This window comes from Heloderma suspectum, chromosome Z (genome assembly GCF_057233095.1).
Source record: "Heloderma suspectum isolate Gila_16-S chromosome Z, 16-S_ref, whole genome shotgun sequence".
In the NCBI taxonomy this organism is placed as follows: Eukaryota; Metazoa; Chordata; class Lepidosauria; order Squamata; family Helodermatidae; genus Heloderma; species Heloderma suspectum.
This window is the reverse complement of record NC_139476.1, coordinates 4792762-4818787: the sequence shown is the minus strand read 5'-3', so window position 1 is coordinate 4818787 and position 26026 is coordinate 4792762. Positions and strand designations below refer to the sequence as shown.

At 47.2% G+C, this 26026-nt stretch overlaps 2 protein-coding genes across 6 annotated transcripts in view; one reads left to right on the top strand and one right to left on the bottom strand.

The window, feature by feature from the left end:
* The window catches only part of LOC146333533 (cathepsin L-like peptidase), a 23488-nt gene extending 8209 nt beyond the window's left edge, over positions 1 to 15279 (top strand). For 2 of the 3 annotated variants that reach the window (XM_084825695.1, XM_084825693.1), the window contains 3 exons: positions 9 to 174; positions 1061 to 1169; positions 2650 to 3622. In XM_084825695.1, the coding sequence (XP_084681821.1) occupies positions 9 to 174; positions 1061 to 1169; positions 2650 to 2749 (375 nt within the window). In that variant the 3' untranslated portion in view covers positions 2750 to 3622. Of the gene's footprint in view, positions 1 to 8; positions 175 to 1060; positions 1170 to 2649; positions 3623 to 14703 lie in introns of those variants that run through there. The other variant, XM_084825694.1, reaches the window with a different exon arrangement.
* LOC146333532 (cathepsin L2-like) lies at positions 7526 to 26026 on the bottom strand. Of its 3 annotated transcripts, XM_084825690.1 has the most exons (9): positions 25877 to 26026; positions 25035 to 25259; positions 23351 to 23482; positions 21594 to 21716; positions 20427 to 20582; positions 18577 to 18801; positions 17325 to 17490; positions 12725 to 12815; positions 7532 to 10308 (listed from the first exon to the last, which is right to left on the bottom strand). In XM_084825690.1, exons 2-9 carry the CDS (start codon positions 25083 to 25085, stop codon positions 10209 to 10211), a joined length of 1044 nt encoding a protein of 347 aa, XP_084681816.1. In that variant the 5' UTR covers positions 25086 to 25259; positions 25877 to 26026; the 3' UTR covers positions 7532 to 10208. The 3 variants fall into 3 exon arrangements, with proteins under 3 accessions (XP_084681818.1, XP_084681816.1, XP_084681817.1); XM_084825692.1 differs by lacking the exon at positions 12725 to 12815 and having other exon boundaries at positions 7526 to 10308; XM_084825691.1 differs by lacking the exon at positions 25035 to 25259.

The following is a 26026-nucleotide window of genomic DNA, read 5'->3' as shown; positions in this document are numbered from 1 at the left end:
CTTTGCAGGAAGGATCATGTCATTACAACCGCAAGAAAGTAGCAGCCCGGTGCACCAGCTTTGTAGAAATCAAGAAAGGAAGCGTCAGAGCTCTGGAACAAGCTGTAGCAAATGTCGGTCCAATTTCAGTTTCATTGGATGCAAGTAGCACCCAGTTTAAACAGTACAAGGGAGGTAAGGTGCCCTTTGAGGGATGCAGAAGGTCTCTGAGCTTCCCTGAGGTATTACTGAGGGTGCTTCCAGATAGCCAGCTGAAAGTGCTGCTAATCAAAAGACATTGTGCAGCTATTCCATCTTCCCCTCCTTAACAGATATTTTTCTAGTAAGAAAGAAGAGAGGAAGAAGCAGTAGGAAAACACGAGGGGAGGGGAGGGGAGGGGTTACAAATGGAAGGCACACCCACACATATACTGTAAAGCAAGGCAGGGTAATAAAAGCCTAATCTGAGAGTGCCCTCAGCAAGTGAGGAGAACCCCTGGACAATATTCAAGAGAGAGAAGCGGTGTCCGTGTGTTAGACCGACTCAGACCATCCGTCCAGCTAGCTCAGGATTGTCTACACCAGGGGTGCAGAACCACAGCCCTGGGGGCCAAATCCAGCCCTCCAGTGCTACCCAGATGGCCACAGCCCCTGCCCCTGCCCCCCCATTTCCCTGACCACAAATTGTTGGGTGGTTTCTTGGCATTTGTGCAGTTTTTCTCCCATTCTAAAAGGTTGAAATGCCTCTCCTAAGGCTGAGTCACTGGAAGTAAGGGCTTGCAGCTACAGCCTTCTGGTATTTTTTGGTACTTTTGGCATGCCCCTTTTGTATGTGGCCCCTGAGATCTTCTCTGAAATGGAATTTAGTCCTCAGGCTGAAAGAGGTTAAACACACCAACCGGCAGTGGCCCTCTAGGGATCTAGACAGGGGGTCTTTCCCGGTCCTACCTGTTGATGCTGGGGATTGAACCCAGGGACATCTACATGCGGATCATGTGCTCTGCACCACTGGGCTATGGTCCTCACTCTGTTTTCTGTTCTGTCCGTGATCCCTCCCATTCCTCACCTGTCCTCTCTCCAGGGGTATTTTACCACAAGCAGTGCAGCAACACGAAATTGAATCATGCCATGCTCTTGGTTGGCTATAGCACCTCCAAGGAAGGCAAGAATTACTGGATCCTGAAGAACAGGTGAGATTGAAGGATGGAGGTGGGTGGCAGGGCCCCGATTTGCCAGCAAAGGACAGGCAGGGCAGAGATCCCACAGATTTCCTTTTGATTCCTGAAATGCCAATCATTGTGGCCAGGGTGGGCTCCAAGTTTGTGGGAGCCCCCCCAAAAGATGACCCCTGGTGGGTCCTGTCTTCTGTTGGTGGGACCTCAGAGGACTTATCTGGCACTGGTGATGGGCAGAAGCCTTTTTAATTTCCCCAGATGGGAGGCCATTTCTATTTCCCACAATGCCCCAGGTGGATACTATGTCAGGGCATTATAGGAAGTTAAAATGGCTACTACAGGCAGCTCCTTTGAGCACTGGAAAGGGCCCACCAGGGTTTGGGAGCCCTGGCATCTGCCCATAGATGACAGCTATTGGTCCATCACTTGGAAATCTGGCACTTTGGGGGCTCAACGGATTTCCGCTGCCCACCACCTTGGCTTGCATTTGTGATCCAACCCATGGCTTTTCTCCAAACTACTGGGACTTTTTGCATATTTTTTTTGGGGGGGGGGGGTGTCGGCCACAATTTGCACAAATCTCTCTCTGCAGAAATTGCCACTGCACTTTATGCAAATTGTGCAGATTTGCACAAATAACGCCTGTCATTTGCGCAAAGAAAAAACACGGAGAATGCACTAACTGGCCCAACTTACTTCAGACTGAGTCAGTTAGCGGGAAAATGAACTGAAGTCCGGGGGGCTGAGCTGACAAAAACTCATCGAGCTCCACCCTCCAAATAGATTCTTGTGACATCCCTAACACTGGCCCTGACCTAGAGCTACCAGGAAAATCTGCAACGGAACCAAATGAATCCGGATTCTCATGAATACAACCCATGGATTCTGCAGCAGACCACCTTTTCCCCATTGGGCAGATTCCTCAGACATGCGGATCGGCTTTTTAACTTTCCCAAATTTTGCACAAATTTTGTTGTAGAAAAATATGCAAACTAAAAAAACTGGCCCTAAATGCACATTTCCCCCATAGGCTAAAGTGTACATATGCGCATTTTGGGAGAATTTGTGCATTTTTGCATGTGCGAATTTGCCCACATTCAGAAACAAAAAAAATGTGATTCCATCAATGGGCGGACGACCTAATGAAAGGCACCTGACAACCTGTGAAACACAGATGTAGTGGATTTTATACAGTCCGTACATCCCTAATTGCTACTGCTGATTCACTTTCCTTTCCCTCTGGCCCCAATCCATCCACCTGCCCAGAAGGAGCACAAAAGGCACGTGGAGGATGTTGCTTCCTCTACTCATTCACTCAGTGAGAGCAAGGAGGGTAAGAGGCAGGGCCAGGCAGTACTGGCAATGGGTCCCCTGAAGGATCATGACCCTCGTCAGGTGCCTGAAAATGCCAACCCTTGGTGCCTGCCCAGTTCATAGCCCACCATAAGCAGTGAGGGTATTGACTCGAATCTGTCTTCATGTTATTCTTCTGCAGCTGGAAAGCAACATGGGGAGAGGAAGGTTACATGCGCTTGGCCAAAGGAGTCAAGGATCACTGTGGCATAGCGCACAGGGCTTCCTTCCCCACCCTGTAACTAGCCAAGAGGGCTGGAACCCCACCTCCTGTAACCTCCACTCCCCCCTGCCCCCCACCGCTAATGGAGGAGGATATGCTGCTTCTGAACACCACACGCAGCAGAGCCACAAGGAAAATCTCCACTGCCTGATTTGACGTTTAGCATCAACTGCAGTAACATGTGCAGTTTTGGGAGACATTTTGCTAAGTTTGTACCTGGGGTGATCAGTTCCCTGAGCAATTCCCAAGAAGTTTGCAGGAAGTTAAATACCCATCGCGTTTTCAGCATAAGAGTGTAACAACAGCCCTGCTGGATTACACCCAGGGCCTTTCTAGTCCGCCCCCCCTTTTTTTTTTTGCAGAGAGGCCAGCACAATGCCCCAACTGGAAGCCCACAAGCAGGACACGAGGGTGAGAGCCCTTTCCCAGTTTTGATCCCCAGAAAGTGGGCAACGTCCATTTTTATGTCCAAAGGCAGCTGCATCAATTTCTAATTCATAGACGTTTGCCTAGACCAAGGGTGCAGAACCTCTTTCAGCCTGAGAACTGAATTCAGTTTTGGAGAAACTTTCCAGGGCTGCATTCTGCTGGTGGGTGCACCAAAGGCAAAATGGGGCAGGGCTAAAATGCCAAAAATATCAATTTTTTTAGGTGTAAGCTTTTAATGCCAACAATGAATCCTTAGGAGATGCATTTCGACATTTTACAATGGGAAGACCACCGGCACTTCTGTCCATAGTTAAGGAGGGATGTATGCTGAAAGGACACCTTTGGTCTCCGTATCTCAGTAGCCCACCCATCCCATTTTCTTTTGTAAGGGCCCTAGTCATTACTACTGCCTGTCCTTGTGCTTCCTGTCTAGTAAAGCTTTAGCAACAAATTAAAGCAAAGCAAAACAAAAACTGCAGTGTGCATCTTTATTGAAAGAGTGACTTTCTGCATGCAAAGAAGCTGCTCCACTCAGGGGTTATCCACCTCTAAAATTCAAATAAGATTCTAGTCCCCATGGCTCTGAATAAAGGACTGGATTAAATAGGAACTTTGGGAACTGCCTTAGACTGAGTTAGACCATCTTTCTCAGGACTGTCCGCACCAGGCAGGTTGAACTTCTTTCAGTCCAAGGTCCAAATTTTATTTCAGAGAAGATCTCGGGGGCGACATTCCAGTGGGGGGTGGGGCCAAAGGCTGAAAGGCTAAAATTACCAGAAATAGTCCAAATTACCAGCACATTTTAGCTTAAAGCTCTTGCTAGGGATGTACGAATTACTTACCTGCCATTCCGGCAGGAGAAGGGGTCTGTGGTGGGGGGAGGCGATTCATCCCTCACCCTGGAATCCTCGCCGTCTGGCTCCACTCTGCGGCAATTCTGTGGAGCTGCCGGCTGTCTCCAAAGTCCCAGCAATATGACGCCATTGCCGTATCGCTGGCTGGACTGACATACCACAGACACAAATGGAGTCCGGCGTAGCAGACGCCATTTGCGTCCCTGCTCTTTGACGTGATAGGCTATGTAAATCTTTAAAGATTTACGTAGCCTATCACGTCAAAGAGCAGGGACGCAAATGGCGTAGCCGATGCCATTTGCATCCACAGTACGTCAGTCCAGCCAGCGATACGGCAATGGTGGTTGTATCTCTGGGGCTTCGGAGCCGGCAGCAGGCAAGATCCGGCCAGCGAGGACTTCACCGGGAGGCGGAGGTAAGAGATCTGATCTTCTACAGACTTCAGGGGGGGCGGATTCAATAGAATCCAGCCTCATTGGGGTCCATGGAGGATTTCTACGACATCCCTAGCTCGTACCACCAGTAATTAAGCACTGGGAGAGGAATTTCAACCATTTAGAATGGGTGGTGGTGGTGCAAAAGCTGGGAAACTACCCAATGATCAGTGGTTGGGGGACAGGGCTGTGGTCAGGGGAAGGAGGCATGGCCATCTGGGGAAACATGGCGGGCTGGATTGGGACCCTGGGTGGGCCTGATTTGGCCTGCAGGTGGTCTACACTGACAGGCAGCAGCTCCCCAGGGTCTCAGGAAGGGGTCTTTCCCTGCCCCACAATAGAGATATTGGGGATCAAAACTGGAACCTTTGGGTTGCAAAGCGAGGGCTCTGACACTCCGTCTTTGCATGGCTGCTCATTCTCATCCTCCAGCGGGCTGCTGTGCACAGTCTTTCCTTCTCCCAGCCCTGAGAGGGAGAAGGGAAGACTCATGCATAGCAGCCCCACCGCTGTGCACAAATGGCCCCTTCTCCTTCTCCCCCTCCCGGGAACCAGGAGGGAGAGAAGGAACCATTTGCGCACAGTGGTGGCAGTTTGGGTGGTGGCAGGCGGCGGGTAGTGGCAGTGGAGACTTCCTCCACCTGCCACTGGCCGCCCAGCACTTGCTGCCCAGCACCACTGTGCACAAACCCCTCGCCCTCTCCTTGCCGATGCCACCGCCATTTTGCACAAAAAAAAATTCAGCAAAATTCCCATGTTTCAGGAACTATCGTGTCGCTTGGCTCACAAATGTAAGCTGAGCCAGGGCCATCACGGGATCCATCGGGCCCCCAAAGTGTTGGATTTCCCCCTGAGAGGCGACTCTACTAGTGCCATACAACACAGCCAGGAAGACCTTGACAAAGGCCTTGATTTCACCGTGAGTGCTATTTTTGCTGTGCATATTTTTGCCATTTGCATGCCTCGTACATCCAATGAGTGCACCACGGTTTTAGAGGCGTGAAATACCAGTGGCCACACACTGGCATTTGTTGGCAGTGCTGTGGGGTGATGGCTGGCTGGAGGGGGGTCTTGAACAAGAGGATTCCATTCAAAGGGGCTCTTAAACATCCGACTGTTATTTTTCTCGTTGTGGCATAGCTCCCCATGCCTTCCATTCCCTCTTCCTCTTTCATGTTCTCTCTGTGGCTCTGTCTGCCAGACCACCGCCTGCCATCTTCAAGCCACAATTCTCCAGTTCCAAAGCCATATGCTAAAATAATCACTGTGGGTAGAAAAAGAAAAGCTATAAAGACAGTTGTACTATTTATGTCATGGAAGGCAGTTGGCCATCAGGGATATGTTCCCCAGAAACCCAAGGAGTAAAGTCCATCCAGAGGATTACATGGGAACTTGGCCCATTCCCAGATGATTTGTCCACATGATGATGACGCCTAGGGTAACAGGATGGGCATTGCGGGCAGGCACTCATCTACCCCATCTAGGGATTAAAGTGTGCCAGACTCTTCTCCGGGCATTTTTCAAACCTATCTTCACAGCCATGAGGACTAGTAGTTTCCTTTGCCCCAATTGAAAGCCAAGAGTCCTTATTTATACCAGTGCGATAAAGTCCAGCTTGTATAATTTTGCCAGGTATAGGAAAGTAGAGTTTAGTTGAATATATGACTGTATCTTTAAGGGCACCTCCCTCTTAGGTTTGAAAAAGCCAGGCCCATCATTCAAGGGGTCAGCCCTCGGTGAGCCCCAGCAGTAGGAGAAGAAAACCACTGTCGTTTTGTTCTTAATAAATTCAGTTAGATGTAATCTTTGTTGACGCCCCCATCATGGAATGACCTTTAAAGAACACATAACCTGCACTTTCCCCCAAACCTATTTTCACAGCCATAAGGACTAGCAGCTTATTTCCTACAAACGAAAAGTTGAGGTCCTATATTTCTAATGAATTCAAATCCCTAAGGTTGAATTCCATACTCGTACTGGTATGACTTAAATAGTACAACTGTCTCTGTAACTTCTGTTTTCTACCCACAGCGAGCACTTTAGCAAGTGGTTTCAGAGTTGCAGGCTTGTGGTTTGAAGATGGCAGACTATGGGTGTGTAGACAGAACCACAGAGAGAACATGAAAGAGAAAGAGAGAACAGGAGAGGTGGAGGGCTATGCCACAACAAGGACAGACCACCAGATGTTAAAGAGCCCCTTGGAATGGAAGTCTCTCTTTCAAGATCCCCCCTCAACCCATCCATCACCCCACAGCAGTTGAGAAATGCTAGTGTGTGGTCACTGGTACTTCACACCCCTGAAACTGTGGCACACTCACTGGATGTATGAGCAAACAGATGAAGCACAGCCAAAACAGCAATAAGAATGAGACCAGGTGCTCTCTCTCAAAATCTTTCCGGGCTGTATTTTACAGCACAAGCAAGGGGACCATGGCTCATTGGTAGAGCCCTCACTGTGCAAGCAGAAGTTTCCAAGTTCGATCCCTAGCATCTCGGGGACGGGAGGGGGGTCTGCCTGAGACCTTGGGGAGCTGCCGCAGTCCCACCCAGCCCTCCTGTATTTCCCAGGTGGCCATGCCTCCTTCCCATGACCCCATTCCTTTCCCCCAACCATCTATCATTGGGTGGCTTCCCAACTTTTGCACTTCCTCCCTCTCCTTGCCATTCTAAAAGGTTGACATGTCTCTCCCAATGCTTAATTACTGGCAGTTAGAGTGTTAAGCTAAGATATGCTGGTAATTTGGAGCATGTCTGGTATTTTTGGCCCCATCCCCTTTAGCCTTTGCTTTCCCCCACCCCGGAATCTGCCCCCCCAAGCACTTCTCCAAAAGGAAGTTGGCGCTCAGACTGAAAGAGGTTCAACACCCCTGGTGCGGACAATCCTAGAGCTGGAAGCTCTTACTCGGTGTAAGGCAGCTCTCCAGGTTCCTATTTTAACTAGCCTCCTATTCAAAGTCTCGGGGGCTAAACTCTTACTTGCTCCTTAGACGAAAGGCCATAACTCAGGGGCGGAGTGCCTGTTTTGGACGCAGACAGTCACATTTTCAATAAAGATGCATAAGCTGTTTTGGTTTGTTTCAATTCGTTGCTAAAACTTTATTAGAAACCAAGCAGAAGAAGAGGCATTAGCAACGACTAAGGTCCTTACAAAAGAAAATGGGATGGGTGGGTTATTGGGTTACAGAAAGCAAAGGGATGAGGAGGAGGCTGGACATCACATAACAAGTATCGTACCAGCATTTCCACCCTACCCTACCCTCCCTGCCCCCAGGAACGCCCCCTTCTGCCCCACTCCAAGCTGCTCTTATGAGCGCAAAGCATGGGGACAATCCACACCGCCTACAAGGAGGCAGTTCTCTGGGAACCGACCAGTCCTATGGTGATTTAGCCACTGTCTAGTGGCCATAGGATTGTGCCCTTATTCTCTCTCTGCAACATCAACATCATTATTCTCTCTCTGCAACATCTCTGCACATCAAGGACAGGTATTTGTCTTGCCCCTTAACAGCCCAAGGGTGGCAACCTGAGGCATGGGGACCAAACCCATCCCTTATGGGGTGCCAATCAACCCTCCAGAGGTCCTCAAAAGGCCACACCCCTTTTGTGCAGCTTCCCTCCATACTAAAAGGCTGAAATGCGTCTCGTAGTAATTACTTATAGTAAGAGCTTTCACCTAAACAAATGCTCTTTTTAATTTTAGCCCTGCCCCATCTTGCCTTCAGCTCCACTCATCACTGGAGCACAGCCCCTGAGAGCTTTTCTGAAAATGAATTAGGCCCTTGGGCTGAAAGAGGTTCCCCACCCCTGGTTCAGGCAAACATCTTTAATATGAAACTGACGGTCTCCTTTGGGCAGTTTGAAATGGCTGTAGTCTGCCTCCAAATACCAATTTCAGGGGGAGGGGGAAGCAGGAAAGGGAAGTAACTTCACAACTTCGAATCTTTGAAGATCATGCCTGAATTAGAAAAAAGAACATCGCGGAGAAGCCCTGATTCTGCGAGGATAAAGCCTTAATTTTTTTAAAAAAAACATCCGGAGCGGGGGATAGGAGGGGGTAAAACTTAGTCTCATTTGAAGGGATAGAACAACCCCCTGCTCAGTGCAGGAAGCCTGATTCCCAGGCGGTCGCCCATCCCACTACTGACCGGGGCCGACCCCGCTTAGCATCCAAAATCAGACAAGCGCGCACAGGAAAACAGCACAGCGCTTGAGTGTGAACTGAGCTTGCACATTCGATGAAGCACCGCAACGTGGAAAATGGGTGAGTGTGAATAATCACGTTTTAATGCGAGAGCGTTTAACCCGACGGGACACCAAATTCATTGCGATGGCGGGTGCAATGTAGATCGGCCTCTGCTTGTAGGCTTCCTGTTGGGGCACCTGTGCAAAAAAAGTCAACTGGACTAGAGAGGTTCTTTGTCTGATCCAGCAGGGCTGTTGTGGTGCTCTTATGTTGAAAACATGACAGGAATTTTACCTTCCTTGGGAATTCTTAAGGCATGGGAAGTCTACCAGAACTGCTCACTCCAGATATAAACTTAGGAAAACATCTCCCTATGTCAGGGTTCCCACTGAGTAGTGAGGCAACAGAGACTTGCTGTGCAATCCACAGAGTCTTTATTCGGTTTAAACACGTCTTCACACCTGTAGCGTCTGTGAAGGCTAGAAGCTGTCGTCTAAGCTTAATTAGCTAAACAAAGCAAGGCAGTTGCTTATCTACTAAAGGAACAGTTTCCCACCATGCCCTACAGGCTTTCACTGGATGCCTCCTTCAGGGAGGATCCTTGACCCAACTTCTGACATGCAGCCAGTTTGATGGGCCGCCTCCCACCTCCTCTCAACTCCACCTGTGCAACCTTGGGGCAGACTCTGGGGTCTGTCAGTTCTGGTGCCCCCTCCCCACTCCAAGGAAGGCTGAGTTCCCATGGAGGGTGGGGGTTGGGGGAAGGGGGAAGATGGTCTCTGAACCTGGGTCTCCTGTTTGACAAGCTCCTGGGAAGATTAATCCCTGACTCCTGGAGAATCTTAGGGAATTTCCTCCCCTGCTCTCTGTCTCGACTGGGCTTCTTCCAGCTCTGCCTCTGAATCTGACTCAGAATCTGAAACTAAACCAGAGAGCCTGGTTCCATCCTGACACCCTAAGGGCACACTCCCATAGGGATAGGCAGTCACCTCCGAACTTGGAGGCGACCACATATCCAATGCAGGGCAGGAGAAGCACGGAGGGGATCATTCCCTCCGCGCTTCTCCTGCCCTACATTGCAGCTAGACAGCCGATTTTGGCTGTCTAGCTGCAGGAAGGCAGAGCGGGGCAGGAGGCTGCCAGATGACACATAGGGTGTGTTGTACCGGCAGTTCCACCTTCCCCACCCTGGAACACCCCCCCAGAATGCTCTGTTTTGGCCGCTCCATGCTCCTCCTCCGACCACAGAGTGCGGGGCTGTTTCGTGCTGCTTGCAAGGCAGCGCGGGTGGGAAGGTTGGTTCCCTGGGAACCGACCTCGGAGCGCAGGCCCTGAGATCGGTTCCCGGAAAACCACATATCCTACAGCCATCTAGCCACTGACTAGCAGCCATAGGATTGCTCCCTCCAATGCATAAGCTTTGGTGCATCCATGCTACATGTCAAATCAGCCGGTGAAGGTTTTGCTTGCAGCTCTGTTGCATGCAGTATAGTCAGAAGCAGCAGTTCCTCCTTTGTTGGCAGGGGGCATGGGAGGAATGGCGGTTACAGGAGATGGGGTCCCAGCTCTCTTGGCTAGTTAGAGGGTGGGGAAGGTAGCCGAGCTTGCTATTCCACAGATGCTCTTGACTCCTCTTGCCAAACGTATGTAACCTTTCTCACCCCAGTCTGTGCCCCAGCTGCAGAAGAATAACATGAAGAAAGAATCAAGTCAATAATATATATATATTCACTTCTTGTGGTGGGCCATGAGCTGGGAAGATGCCAAGGGTTATGTATGTATGTATGTATGTATTTCATTTTTATACTGTCCAATAGCCGAGCCGCTCTGTGTGGTTCACAAAATTAAAACCACAAAAATACAACGGAAAATACAGTATAAAATATAATAGATTCAAACTACAGAATAAAAAAAAAACCCACAGTAAAACCTAGCAGTGGTGCAGATATGTAAAACGCAATAGCAGTGTCTAGAAGCATTAAGAATAATCCTCGTGAGGCACATTAGGGGCTCCTTCACACCAGGCTTTTATCCTGTGATTGAGATGGCTCCTACCTTCACAGACGTTTGCAGGCTCTTTACATGACGCCATGACCCTGCCGTGACCCTCCTGCACTAAATGCCCTTTGTCCTGTTTTTTAAATAGACCGCGGATCATGAGCTATCACATTAGCCCGTTGTGTTCCGCTTCAGTTTCCTCTGTGAAAAGAGGAAAGGCGGCAAGAAGAGGAGCGAGACCGATGAAAGAGAATGGAAGGCTCAGATATGGGGGGAAAGGAAGCACGTCACGTGACAAACGGAGTCGTGAGCCTGCATTTAAAACGGAAGCAGAAAGCCCTATTTTAAATGCAGGATTTTAGGCTGGTGCAGAGATGCCCTAGGGCAAGATATTGACCTACCCAAGGCCAGCCAGTGGGCAGTTTGCATATTTCAGATTAAGAGTGTACAACGAGTGTACATGCGTGGTACATGGTGACTTCCAAAGTGGCTACAGATGGTTATTCCGCTACATGCCCTTTTCGACACTGAGGAGCCAGGATCAGCAGGCAAGACTCCAGTGGCCATTTGAAAAGCAAGGATGTTAACTTACACAGGCAACCAGTGAACCAGGGCTAGCCCAACCCAACCCAACCCAACCCAACCCAAGGCTAGCCTCAAGCTTAGCTTCTGGGGGGGGGGGGTGTCCATGCGATTATGTCCCTTAGCTGCTTTCTCTCAAATAGAGGCACAGGCAAATGCCACTTTATCCCCATCCTCTATTTAAAATTTTGGTTGTATTAAGTATCCCTTAAAAATAATAGCTTAGAATGACATCTGCATGTAACATAATATAATAAATATAATATAATGTAATATAAATATCCAGGTCTATACCCAACTTCTTAAAACTGAATCCATAACTATCAAAAACAGAGTTAAAGTCTGCTCTTCTATATAAAGAACAACTGTGAAACTTCTAAGGTCAAGCCTTATAAAGGTCAAACAAGTCAAGAATTGTAGTTATTACCATGCAAATTATGAATGTGTTAACCAAAACAGTGTGGACATTTACCTTCCAAGTCATGAAGAAAAACACTTTTCTGACCAGTAACGAACAGCCCTTGCTTTAGGAAAGTTCTAGGCACTTGGCAATCCTAAACTCTCTGACTGGGCACACCAATATTGCAGCCCCTGATCTGTCCTAAGCAATGCAGGCCCTAGAAGGGAGCATGGAGCCTTAAAAAAAAAATTCTCCCAGCAGCACCAGCAGGCTTTTTTTTTTTTACCTCCCCCTCCCCTCTGCAGGGGTTTTCTGGTGAAAGAAAAAATAATCCCACCCATTGCAAGCCATAGGAAGGAATTCAATGAGATGAGCTCTAAGGCAGAGCTTTGAGACTGCAGAAGCTACAACCCCCTGACTTTTAGTGAAACTCCCTCTTCTGAAAGATCATTCAGTTGCCACTGCCAGGGCAAAACAGCACAGGTGTACAAAAGGCACGTGCCCTTTGGGACATGCTAAAGGACATCACATTTTCCTCCCCTTGCCTTTCATGCTCCTTCTGAGCAGGAGGATGGATTAGGCCCAGAAGGAACGGACAAGTGAATCAGCAGTGGCTGATTGGTGACAAGGAGGGCACCCCCACAGAACATGTTGCCCAAAGCCTGCCAGAGACTGGAGCCAAAATTGGTCAGCTCAGGTGTCAACGTCTGTCATCATCAATGGGCAGATGCCAGGGCCCGAACACCCCAGTGGGCCCTTTCTGGTGCTCAAAGGAACTGCTTGTGGTGGGCTGGTGGCCAGTTTAACTTCCTACAATGCCACAACATAGTATCCACCTGAGGCATTCTGGGAAATAAAAATGGCATCCCATCTGGGGAAATTAACAAGGTTGCTGCCCACGACCACTACCAGGGAAGTCCCTCCAGGCCCTACCAACAGAGGAGAGTTCCTACAGCGGGGAGGTCTTCTTCAGGGTTCCCTCAAACTTGGAGCCCACCCTGGGCACAATGATTGGCATTTCAAGAATCAAAAGGAAACTTGCAAGATCTCTGCCCTGCCTGTCCCTTGCTGGCAAATCGGCCACCTGCTGCCCACCTCCAACTTTCGATCTCACCTGTTCTTCAGGATCCAATAAGCCTTGGTGTAGCCAACCAGGAGCATGGCATGGTCCACATTTCTGCCGCACCCCTTGAGGAAAAAGACCCCTGGACAGAGGACAGGTGAGGAATGAGAGGGATCAGGGACAGAATAGAAAACAGAGTAAGAACCATACCTCAGTGATGTAGTGCACATGCTCTGCATGTAAAAGTCCCTGGGGAAAGACACACACCTGGAAAAGACCCTGGAAAGCCATTGCTGGTTGGGGTAGACCAGGGATGCCGAAATCCGTTTTGGAGAAGCTCTCAGGGGCCACATTCTAGTGGTTGGTCAGGTGAAGTGAAAAGCGGTGGGACCCAAACTACCAAACACACCAGCTTATTTTAGCCTAAGGCTCTCCATGGCAGTAGCCAAGCCTTAGATGAGACAATTCAACCTTTTTTTTTGGGGGGGGGGGGTGACAAAGAAGTGGGAACTGGGAGTTGAGGAAAAGGGTGGAGCCAGGGTTGGGTGTGCGGCCCTCTGAAGGACTCCAGAGGCCAGATTTGGCCCCTGAGCCTGATGTTCTGCACCCCTGGTAGACCTATGATAGATAGACCTATGGCTGACTCAGTCTAAGGCAGATTCCTGTGTTTCTATTTCAACCAGCCCTTCATTTAGAATCGTGGAGACTGGAATCATACTTCATTTGTTGCCAGGGAAGGGCAAACTGTAGGGGAATTGTAAGGGAATTCAGCACCCCTGTAATAGACCTAGAATATGGGTCTGCCAGCATAAGTTGTACAACAGCGGATGATGATGAAAGAAAAGCGGAGATGTAGCCAGAATTTTAGTGCCTGAGTTCATGCTCTAATTTCTGCAAATCCTACCCCTGTTTCCAAACATGTGGCTGCATATCCTACACAGTTGGCTGTCCTGATTTTTAAAGCACCTGTAACTAGTTATACATGGAGCTGCCTTTGAAAATGGTCTGGAAACTTCAGCTGGTCCAAAACAGGGCAGTGGGATTGTTAATGGGGACTGCACAAGATCACATTATGCCAGTACCTTTCCAGCAGTACTGGCTGCCAGTCCATTTCCGGGCCCAATTCAAGGTGCTTGTATTAACAGGCAAAGCGCTAAACGGCTTGGGGCCAGGTTATCCGAAGGATTGCCTTTTCCTATATGTACCTGCCTGGACCCTAAGATCATCTTCAGGGGTCCTTCTCCAGAAGCCCCTGCCCAAGGAAGTGAGGCAGGTGGCTTCCAAGAAGAGGGACTTTTCTGTGGTGGCACCCCAGTTGTGGAATGAGCTCCCTAGAGAGGTTTGGCTGGCATCCACCCTGTACTCCTTTCAGGGCCAGGTGAAGACCTTTTTATTTTACCATCATTTCAGCATTCTAGTCTTTTAGCTCTGCTGTTTTAAATCTGTATTTTAAATCTCCGCATTGCTGCTAGGTTTTATTCTGGTTGTACTTTTATACTGCAGTTTTACGCTTGTATATTTTATATTGTTTTATGTTGTACTTTATGGTTTTAATTTTTGTGAACTGCCCACAGAGCTTTGGCTATTGGGTGGTATAGAAATGCAATACATACATACATACATAATCCCCAAATAGTTTATTACTGTTCGTTAGTGAAGCATTTATCAATAATTCCCATTATTCTCTCTGTGCCACACTTTTCTTTTCTTTTTTTGACAATAACACTTTCATATTTCTTTTTAAGCTGATAATATTATTTCAGGGGAAAATTTAATTTATCGTTGCAATAAAAATAGTAATGGGAGTGAATCTGATTTTGCAAATGTCAACTTTATCATACCAAGGTTTTAAACTGGTCTGTTGTTTCAGGGCCATTTGAAATATTTGTGCATGATAAGTGTAAGAATATAAAGCATCGTCAGTATCTTGAGTGTGGGTTATCTGTTCATTCAGAGTATTTGAAACAGGATAGTTAAGAATCTCTATAATCTTTCTGTCTATAATTTTTGTCCATCTGACTAATTTACAGGAAGAAAAAATGTCTGCATCTTACATAGCAAGAGAAGGGAGGGAACAGGTTTTTACAAAATGATTCATTCCCATATTTAATTATCTCTATCTGTACAGTCTCTTACAAAAAAGTCAGAGATTTGACATTTCACTTGAGATAAATAAGAACATAATCAATAACACTTCTACCTTTTACAGAGGTAAATGTATATTCACTTGGACTGTTGGTAGGAAAAGATCCATTTTGGATGGTTTTATCAAGACAAATAGAGAATTTTGCTAAACAAATTCCAACCTGATTTATCTGTGAATCTTTAGAGAACCTTGTATAGGTAAGAAGACTCTCAATTGAGTCATTAAAATTCTATAATTTGGATTGTATCAGAGAGGAGTCACTATCCTGCATTAGTGATGTACAAAAGTCACTTACCTGGTCCCGCAGCTTGCTTCGCGGTGGGGGGGAGGCACTTCGGTTCTCCCCCTGAAGTTCAGGCTGGGGGCGGGGGAGGTGCCCTGCCTCCCCCGGCCGAAATTCAGGCCGGGGAGAAGCGCCCCATCTCCCCGGCCACGAAATAAAAAAGTGAATGAAAACACACACACACACACCCATGATAGGCTACGTAACGATTAATGTAGCCTATCACGGCTAGATTTCCAAAGTCAGCCGTGATAGGCTACGTTAATCGTTACGTAGCCTATCACGGGTGACTTTGGGAAAAAAAAAAAGCGCGTACGCAAATGCGTTCCTTATTTCGTAAAGATTTACGTAGACTATGGCGAAAATAAGGGCAACGCAAATAGCCTATGCGCTTTTTTTCCCCCCCAAAGTCACCCGTGATAGGCTACGTAATGATTAATGTAGCCTATCACGGCTGACTTTGGAAATCTAGGCGTGATAGGCTACGTTAATCGTTACGTAGCCTATCACGGGGGTGTGTGCTTTTTTTTTCATTCACCTTGTAATGGTGGTGGCGGCAGCCGGTCAGAAGACCGGCCGCCGCCCCCGCCAAAACGCTGCCGAAATGCTGCTGGGACCTGCCGCCGAGAGGGACATTCGAGGGAGGTAAGTCCCATCCCGGGGTGGCGGGGGGGGTGGCGGAGAATTTCACCAACAATTTCGGGGGGCCGAATGCGTTGGCATTCAGCCTCCCCGAGATTCGTGGAGAAATTCATGGCCATCCCTATCCTGCATTAAGGTCTCTGGCCAAAAGAACTTCAGCAAATGGATACTGAGATTTTAATTTTATCATGTATTGGGTTAATCTTTTCCATTGGGCTGGTATTTCTGCTTTGCTACTCTGAGGTGGAAGATATACATTGAAAATAAGCAATTGGGAGGTATTATTTTTATTTAATAATGCATGGGCCAGAGGATCACAGGTGGGTAAAGTTACGATCTTAACCTGGAGCAAGGTGGAAACCAAGCAACAAAAGCCAGTACTACAGAGTCCATGAGACATGTTTAATCTATGAGTGGGAGTGGGCTTTCTTTTTTTTCTTTTTTCCACTGACACTTTTATGTCTTTCATACCTAATTTCATACATAATGCTAATCAGCATTAGCAATATTTTATCACTGCTATATAGCAAAGTCATTCTTCAAGTGCGAAGCAGGCTGTAGCCAAAATGCCTGACCCACATAAAGAGGAAGGTGTCAGCAGACTGAGGGGGACTCCAAGGTTGGGTTAAGTACAAGAAATCTTTGTTTCTAAAATGAAGGGGAGGAGAACCCAGAACAGCTCAAGGAGGACTAAGTGTTGTCAGTGGACATGGAATGAGCATTTGCTGTGCGGGGTGGGAAGTATCTGAGAGTGCTTTCAGTCACAGAGATGGTGGAGAATTCCGCCACGGATTTTAGTGAGGCTGAATGCACTGCCATTCAGCCCCCTGAAAATCCGTGGCTGAATGGCCTCCCACCCCCCTGCCACCCCGCGGAATTCCCTCCGGAATAAAACTTACCTGCGGCGGTGGCAGCAGCTCCGGCAGCAGTGGCTGGTCTTTCCATGATAGGCTACATAAGTATTTACGTAGCCTATCACGGTAAAGGCAGCCACGCAAATGGTGGCCACTACACCATTTGCGTGGCTGCCTTTACCATGATAGGCTACGTAAATACTTAACGTAGCCTATCACGAAAAGAGCAGCGGCGCAAATGGTGTAGCGGTCACCGTTTGCGTTCCTGCTCTTTGCTGTGATAGGCTACATAAATACTTACATAGCCTATCATGGCAGCCTGGCAGGAAGCAAATGGCGGCCGCTACGGTGGCCACCATTTGCGTCCAGAGCAGCCTGGCCACGGACAGCCCTGGCCGGCGGCTCCGAGGAGCTGCCGTGGAGCAGAGCCAGCCAGGCAGGATTCCAGGGGGAGGGGGGGAGCAACTCCCCCCCACCGCGAATCACAACTGCAATAAGGTAAGTGACTTTTGTACATCCCTACTTTCAGAGGAGGCTTTTATTGTGCAATTGCACTGCCACATTTTACAGGGGGAGTAGGGTACCAGAAAAATATCTGTTAAGGATGGACAGTTGGAATAGCTGTGCAATGTCTTTTGATTGGCTGTGCTAGGAAGTGTCCATCTCGAAGCATCCATGGGAATCCACAGGCCCAGAGCCTCCTGCATTCCCCAAAGGGAACCTTACCTGCTTTGTATAACTCAAACTTTTTGCTACTCGCATCGAAACTAACGGAAACTGGACCGACATTTGCCACAGCTTGTGCCAGGGCTCTGGGGTTCCCCTTCTGGATTTGTACAAAGGATGTACACCGGGCTGCTACTTTCTTACGGTTGTAATGACATGGTCCATCCTATAAAGGGGAGGGAAGGGGAGGTCAACTAGGGTTTTTCTGTGCATGTCATGGAGAGAGGCCCTCAGCTGAGGAATCATTCTCATGTTACAGACAACAGGAAAGACTTATATCACTTCACACAGTGCAGAGTTAAATGGTGCAAGTCCCTGGCACAAGCTTTGAATTTTCAAATCTTCGAAGATCATGCCTGAATTAGGGAAAAAAAAACATGGCGGAGAAGCCACGATTCTTCGAAGATAACACCTTAATTAAAAAAAAATCTGAAGCGGGGGATAGAAGGGGGTAAAACGTAGTCTCATTTGAAGGGATAGAACAACCCCCTGCTCAGTGCAGGAAGCCTGATTCCCATGCGGTCACCCATCCAACTACTGACCAGGGCCGACCCTGCTTAGCTTCTGAGATCAGACAAGTGCATGCACATCTAGCCCTTTGCTTGTTGCTGAGGAAACATTGAGTGCTGAGGAAGCTATGCGATCAGTAGCCAGAAGACGACATGGGGCCGTCGAGAGCTGTGAGCGTGGTGGCGTGGAATCAGCAGAAACACGAAGAGTTTCTGATCCTCCAATGAGAGCCTCTGTCTTTAAGAACAGGAAAACAGCACAGTGCTCAAGTGTGAACCAAGCTCGCGCATTCAATGAAGCACTGCAACGGGGAAAATGGGTGAGTGTGGATAATCACGTTTTAATGCAAGAGCGTTTAACCCGACAGGACACTGAATTCATTGCGATGGTGGGAGCAATGTAGATCGGCCCTTAAACCCCAGGGGTCTGGAGTGTCAATCACCCCACGCCTACAGCCTAATCCTACACCCCACATTACTGGGAAGGGGAAGTTTAAAAGAAGGAAGGTGGGACTCTTAAGGAGGCAAGAAATCCTTAAGGAGTTGCTCAGGGGGTCCAGGTCATAAGGGGAACCCTGACAGGAGCAAGAAATTGTCCGTTACAGTTAGGATAAGGGGAACAGATGGATTCTGCAAACCACATGTTTCAGCTTGGCTAACAAGATGATTCAAACATTGTGGGCCGTTATCTGTGCATGATTGCAGGGTTATGGAACACAAGTACAGACTCATGGATGGGTTACCGTTGCCTTGTAGGGGTAGGTCTTGTTTGAGTTGATGCCTTTATTCTTTATCACATACTTAAAGGCATTAATTGGTGTTCCAGAGTTGCATCCATGGTTGCCCTGCTTCCGGGAGCAATCGATGAGGTTCTGTTCGCTCAGCGAGACCAGCTTGCCAGTCTGCTTGAAAAGCAAACCTTCCAGGGCTCCGGTGGCGCTGAACGCCCAGCAAGACCCACAGCTGCCCTGCGGTAAAGGAGAAGCAGTTTTATCTCTTGGTCAAGGCTGGAGCAAGATCCACATCCCACCTCTGCCACACACCTACTTTGAGCAGCTTAAGGCAGGGCTGTTGAAACTCAAGTTCATACCCCTTGTATAAACTTTTGTTGTTTGTTGGCTCAGTCGCTTCTGACTCTTCATGACTTCATGGACCAGCCCATGCCAGAGCTTTCTGTCAGCTGTCGCCACCCCCAGCTCCCCCAAGGTTGAGTCCGTCACCTCCAGAATAAACCTAGGGGACCTTTAAGATCAGCAGAAGAGGCTTTGCTGGTCATTCCGAAACTAACGGCATGTCACCACACAATACCCCGATGTCAGGGCCTTCTCTGTAGTGTCACCCACCCTATGGAAAACCCTCCCTTGTGTAGTTTGGGAGGCAGAAAACATGACAGCTTTCAAATGCCTCGTGAAAACACTCTTGTTCACCCAGGTTTTCCCTGGGCTCCAAGTAAATTAATCACACTGCTCCATTTTACTGCTCCTTGATTATTTTTTTTACTGTAGTTGGAAGTGTTTTTAATGCTGTGTTTTAATGTTGTGTGAACCACTCAGATGTTTTTATTTTATATTATGTTCTATATTATGTTTTATATTATTTTTATTATATTCAGTGTTATATAAATGCCACAAATAAATAAATCTGGCCAACTGGGAATCCAAATCTGGCCTCTAGGCTTCCCCAGAAGACCACGCCCCTTCTACTCCCACAACATTTAGCCCAACCAATCAGGGTTTCCCTATCTTTGTGTCCCCCCCCCCCCCTCAAAGGTTGAAATCTCTCTCCTAAGACTAAGTTACCAGCATGGAGAGCTTTAAGCTTAAATATGCAGGTATTTGGGGAATTTTGGATATTCGGCCCCTCCCTGTTTTACCTTTGTCCACCACTGGAATATGGCTCCTGAAGGCTTCTCCAAAATTGATTTGGCTGTTGAGCCGAAGGTGGTTCAACACCCATTTCTTAAGGCCTAGCGACTAAAACCACACGTGGGTGAACACTGGATATGGCTTATTGTAATGCAGTTTATGTTGGGCTGTCCTTGAAGAAAGTTCAGAGACGGCAGCTTGTGCAGAATGCAACGGTACAAACTATTGTCTGGAAGGAGGCACTCTGAACATATAACTCCGGTGTTAATACAGTTACTACAGTCAACTTCATTTCACTTAATAAAATAATTTATTAAGGTATTAAAAGTATCTATTTATTAATTATATTTATATCTCACTTTTTTTGCTCTTCTTACATTATCCTCCTCCTCTCCATTTTATCCTCACAACAACCCTGTGAGGTAGGTTGGGCTGAGAGTCTGTGACTGGCCCAAAGTCACCCAGTGAGTTTCCAGGGCCAAGTGGGGACTAGAACCCGGACATTCTGAGTCCCAGTCCAACACTCTCACCACTACACCACACTGCTCTCTTAAGTTACAGGGTTAAAAAAAAAACAACCCTTAATACAATTAAATTAATACCATTGAATAATGGATTTAATCAAGTATAAAGCAATGGAATAAATTAACTACCTTTAAAAAACAAACACACCGGAATATTTCCTCATGGCTTCACCGTTGAGTCTTCCCAGATGTTTCTCCACTCACCTGGTTTTTCACTTTGGTGACATAACCTTTGGTGCGCCAGTCCACAGCTGGAGGAGTCTCCAGAGTGGCTGATTCTCGGAACACGGTCACATTGTCGCCATCTTGTTCATCCAGGTCAGGAAGAAAGCCATTTAGCCGGTTAAACTCTTCATCGGTCTGTGGGGTGGGGTGGGGTGGGGTGGGGTGGGGTAGAGACCAGCATCAATAGCACAGCTTCTCCCCCCCCCTCAGATTCATGGTTAATCGCCAGCTCAGCATCTCCAATTCAGGCATAAATATTCCCTCTTGGCAAACTGCCCCCCACCTCAAAAAAGTCAGGTTCCCAGTCAACCCAAACCCAGAAGGGAAGTCCTCTTTGGAGGAGAATTGTGGTCCCTCAGCATTCCTTACTCCCACAGATGACATGGGGAAACCTGAGGAGTCCTGTCACAGAAACTGCTCTCAACAGAGACCACTTATAGCGTTCTGGGAAAATCCACTCTCCTCTCCACCAAGGGAGCTATCGCAATAATTGCAGCTAAGCTCAGAAGGGACAGGGAAGTGTGTGGAGGGTGGCAGATGGCATCAGTGTCCCCGCTATTCAAAATATCTCAGTGCTTTGATCCTGTGAGCTCATTCAGCAATTTGCAAATGTTTTTGGTGCACACATGCTCATGCTCACATTCCGGGCTTCGAACAGGGCACATTAACATGCTTTGTGAGCAAAAACAAACTTCTCCTGCATCCCTGATTGTGGGCTCTATGGCCTACAGGCATAAATGGTCCATTCATGCCTGTAATCTTGCATAAACAGCCCTTTTATGGCCGCCATTTGCGTAAATGGGGATTTATGAAAAAGGCTAAGCCGCCATTTTTGTGCAAAATGGTGGCTCGGCAGACCAGGGGGGCCTGCCACGCTTGCCCGAGTCAGCATGCACTGAGTCTGGTAAACATGGTGGTCCACAGATGGAGTCTGAGCAGCCAGGCAAGGGGAGGTCCGCCAGTCCCCACGCCCTTCCTGGACTCCCACAATATCCCTACTGCCAGTATGGTCAGCTTTCGTGCGTGGAATGATATGCCACCTTTTTCTGTGCCTCCAGCAGCAACGCGTGTTGGGCCAGCCCTGAACAGAGCCCACATGGTTGGACTGAAGGAAACTCTCCATGAAATGACCCAGAGGGTGCTTACCCAGTCGCCAAAGTGGTTCATGCCCAGCTCATAGGTGTGTTTCCCCAGGGAAGCCTCCTGGTTATGCTGTTCAATCATCCGCACATTTTCCTCCCAGATGGCTCTCCGGAAAGCCTCTTCTCCCTGCAAAGAAGACAGTCGGTTAAGAACGGAAACGCCCTAGCTTCCCACCACCATCGAGCAACAGGTTTCAAGGCCTGGAGGCAGAGGAGTTCAGCTCCAGCAAATGATTTTAGTGCCAGGATTTGGCTGCAGTAGAATGCAGCAGGATTGTTTTTATTTCCTGCTGTATAGTAGAGTGCCCCTGAGCATGCAAAGGGTTTTGCAACACACAATTCAGCTGGATTTACAGGGCAGAAAGTTGCTGGCAGTTGCCGACTCATGTCTAAAAACATATACACACACACACACACACACACACACTCACTGGAAAAGACCCTGAGGCTGGGAAAGATTGAAGGCAAAAGGAGAAGGGGACGGCAGAGGAGGAGATGGCTAGACAGCATCACCAATGCAATGAATATGGACTTGAGCATGCTCCGGGAGAGAGCGCAGGACAGGAAGGCCTGGCGTGCTATGTCCATGGGGTCACGAAGAGTCAGACATGACTGAACGACTGAACGACAACAAAATATACGCATACACACACACACGAGCATGCTTGTCTCAAAGTAAGCCCTATTTAGCTTAAAGGGACTTAGGTATCAGTAGACATGACCAGGATTGCAGCCTCAGTGGGCCTTGGCCTGATCCGGCAAAAGTGATTTCTGTGCCAAATAGATCATAGTAGGGAAACTTTGGGGCACATTGGGAAATGTAGGAACCTGTCCTGGATGCAACCATAAAATGGCTGCCAGGGGTAGGGCATGGGCATGGCTAGTCACAAAGGACAAGTGACCTTTCCAGAGGTTTTCATGGGAAATTAAGAAGCAATCCCAGTTTTGAAGCAATCCCAGTTGCCAGTAAGAGAATATTTTTAAAATAAAAATTGGGAGGAGTTGGGTTTCTTGGTGGGCACCAAGGAAGGTTGTTGGTGACTCCTGAAATGGATAGATAGATAGACAGAAAGAAAGAAAGAAAACACAGGTGAAAAAAGTGCAGTCTGCAGACTATACTCACCAAGCCATTTTTTGTGGCCTAACAGACCCTCCTACATCTACCACCACCACCAAAAATCATGTCAGCGCTGCCTGCTGTTTTCCCTTTCTCGCTCTAGCAAGATAAAGTTTAGTTCTTCAGTCTCTGTTTTAAATCTGGTATTTTAAATCTTTATACTACTGCTAGTTTCTGTTGCTTATTTTCATACTGTAGTTTTCAACTTTTATATTAATTTTATTGCCTTAGATTTTATTATTTTAATTTTTGTGAACTGCCCAGAGAGCTTTGGCGATTGGGCACTATGGAAGTGTAATAAATTAATTACATAAAATAAATAAGAGGACCCTTCCTTTATTTGGTTCCCTTCAGATCATTTGGATTATTACTACCACAGCCCTTGACCATTGCCCATGCTGGGTGGGGCTTATGGGAGTTACAGTCCCAAACATCTGGAGGGAACCAGGTGGGGGAAGGTGGGTCTACATTGCCTGGTCGCAGCTTTCCATGGTTTTAGATAGGGGTGGTGGTCCCAGGTTGCCTACCTGTATTAAGGAATATATATTCAGGATGCTTATTCCTTTCACAAAAGTGTCATTCTCTAGAACGGCACTCCAACTCTGCCTATGCTCAGTGGCTCACGGCCCCCTCTCGTAACTCACCTCAGTGTATTCTTTAGAGCAGGCAGCCTTCCAGTCTCTCCAGGCTTCCTCCAGGGCCAGATCCAGAGCAGCAGTGAATGTCCTCTGGGAGACCAGCCAGGTCACGGTCACCACCGAGATCAAGAGCATTGTCTGTATGGAGGGATTGCAGCCAATATTAGGCCTACTTAGAGCAGAACCGTTGAAATGAATTGGGCAGATCGTTAGATAAACCTTGTATACATCCCATTGCATACATCCCTAGGAGACCAAAGCATCCCCGTGCCTGACTATATTTTAGCTGCATTTTTAGCTAGCGTGCTGTGTTTCTGTTGCTGTCTTCTCTTTTCTTCGCTTCCCTCTCTTGGTCCACAGCAGCCTGGGGCTGAAAATAGGCCCATCAGAACTACATGAGTTAAGTTCTTAAGATCCTTTCTCAGTTAGCATGTTAGCCTAATCTTTTTTCAGACCTTTTTCTTTGGCCATCACTTTCAAGGTTATTAATAATGCATAGACTTTCAACTTCTCCCCAAACAATATTAGATACCATACAATGTGTGTGTGTGTGTGTGTGTGTAGACGCAAAAGCCCAAGAAAGCTGGGGTGGGCATGTGCCCATGCTTTCCCTCTTGCAACTTCCACTGCCATCCTCATTGCCATGCTGCTGAATTTTCTAGAAGTTGAACCCCTAGAAGCTGCCCATCCCTGAAGAAAGCCCACGAAGAAGATATTTGTTTTCATTTTTTTCATTATTTTTTTTAAAGAAACAGGTTAGTACAATCCAGCGCCCCTTATAAAATAAAAGTTGCTTACACATCTTTACAGCCTGAAATTCAAACTTTGCTATGGAGTGACTTGTATAAAATTGCATATTGATTACTTAGAAAGCCAGTATACTATTGCAAAAACTCTCCAAGGAGAAATACGTCCTGGTCTTTGTTTCTATAAAAATAACATGTCATATGGACATAGTTGCTTCTAGAAGGCCTTTAAACCCTCTTTCCAAAATAACTAAAGGCAGGAAATTGAAGTGACAGTGTAAATACTTTCCTATCTTTTCAGACAAATACAGCCTCTCAGTCCATAGTAAACCCCTTCCCCCAATGTAATGGGGCCATTGCAAACACTGCAATATCCTGTGGCAGGGAGTTCCACAGGCTGAATATCTCTTAAAGATATATGCCTCCATATTGATCTTTATCTTTATCCTTCCACCCTGATGCTTAAGGATTTCCATGGATGGGGCCATGTCCTTGACTTTAAAAAATTTGCATCCCACCGTACAGTGTTGTACATGAGTTCCCTCTCCCCAAGATAGTTAATTCTTTTTATTCACCCTCTCTACCCCCACTCACTCTATGCGGGTTTGTCGAAACAACATTCTGGAAATGTTTGTTCTCTGAATATACCCAAAATGCTATGTGGATTTCAAAACTATACAAGGAAACGCTTTCCAATACTTTTTTCTCTGTCTACACATGCACAGGTTTGTGCCTGTATCAGCCATCGACTGCTAAAGAATGACTTCTGTCTGATGTTAAGAGCTACCGGAAAATCATTGCATAACAAATGTTTATCTTGAAAATCAAATATTCGATAAATATACTATTCATACTTTAAGGGGGGAATTTATTTTGGCTTTAAACTGATCCCACAAACTGCTCCACCCATCAGCCATTTACTTCAACAGGACAATAGGACTTACTTTTGAGTAGACACTTACAGGATATACCTGCTTGTAGTTTAAGTCATCCATGGAAGCTCTCTTTCAAGTTTCCTCCATTCTGAGGTTCAGAGGGTCGCAACAAGAGAGCTTTTTTGGTGGTGGGCCCCCGATCTCTGGAATTCTTTCTCATGGAAAGCTCACCTGGTTTCCTGACAGCTTTTGGTGTGTAGCTAAGACTTTCCTGTCCTTCCCAGCTTTAAAAATCTGTTTAAGTATTTGTAAATATTTTAGTACTCTAATGTTTCATTATTATTATTATTATTATTATTATTATTTATTGCATTTATACCCCGCCTTTTTTCCCTTGCAAGGAACCCAAGGCGGCTTACATTATCCTCCTCCTCTCCATTTTATCCTCACAACAACAACCCTGTGAGGTGGGTTGGGCTAAGAGTTTGTGACTGGCCCAAAGTCACAAAGTGAGCTTCCATGGCCGAGCAGGGACTAGAACCCAGATCTCCCAGCTCCTAGTCCAACACTCTTGCCACTACACCACACTGGCTCTTGGACTATTCTAGTCCCTCTGACATGGTTTTCCATCTCATATTTGACAGTATATTTTATGCCATGCTGGCATTTTTGTTAGTTATATATTCTGGATCATTTTCATTGGGATTCCATAGTACCCTTATGTTTGAAATTGTAAAATGCCTTGAGAAATGTATTGTAGTAAATTAAATGCACACATACTATTATTATTATTATTATTAACATTTCTATACCTCCCCATAGCCAAAGCTCTCTGGGTGGTTTATAAAGGTTTACATAGATATTGCTATCAAAGATGGTTTTCAGTGTCTCCCCAATACACAGACACTTACCTCTTTTTCCTGCTGAAAGGTTTACGGAAAGGATCTTGTCTGTCTGTCCTTGCATCTCTTTGGGGGAAGGGGGAAATCGCAGTGCCTTTTATCTAGAAGGTCTCCAATCAGCCCAACTTCCTCTCCAGAAATCTTTGGGGACATCTCACA

Bases quoted from the DNA above. Each gene is read 5' to 3' on its own strand.
- LOC146333532 (XM_084825690.1), bottom strand. From the start codon at position 25,085: ATGGATGACTTAAACTACAAGCAGGTATATCCTGTAAGTGTCTACTCA. The intron at 20,583-21,593 runs GTAAGCACCCTC...CCCACCCCACAG, and splicing joins TGAACCACTTTGGCGACTGG to ACCGATGAAGAGTTTAACCG. The intron at 10,309-12,724 runs GTGAGATCGAAA...ATTCTTCTGCAG, and splicing joins TATTGGATCCTGAAGAACAG to CTGGGGCACAGACTGGGGTG.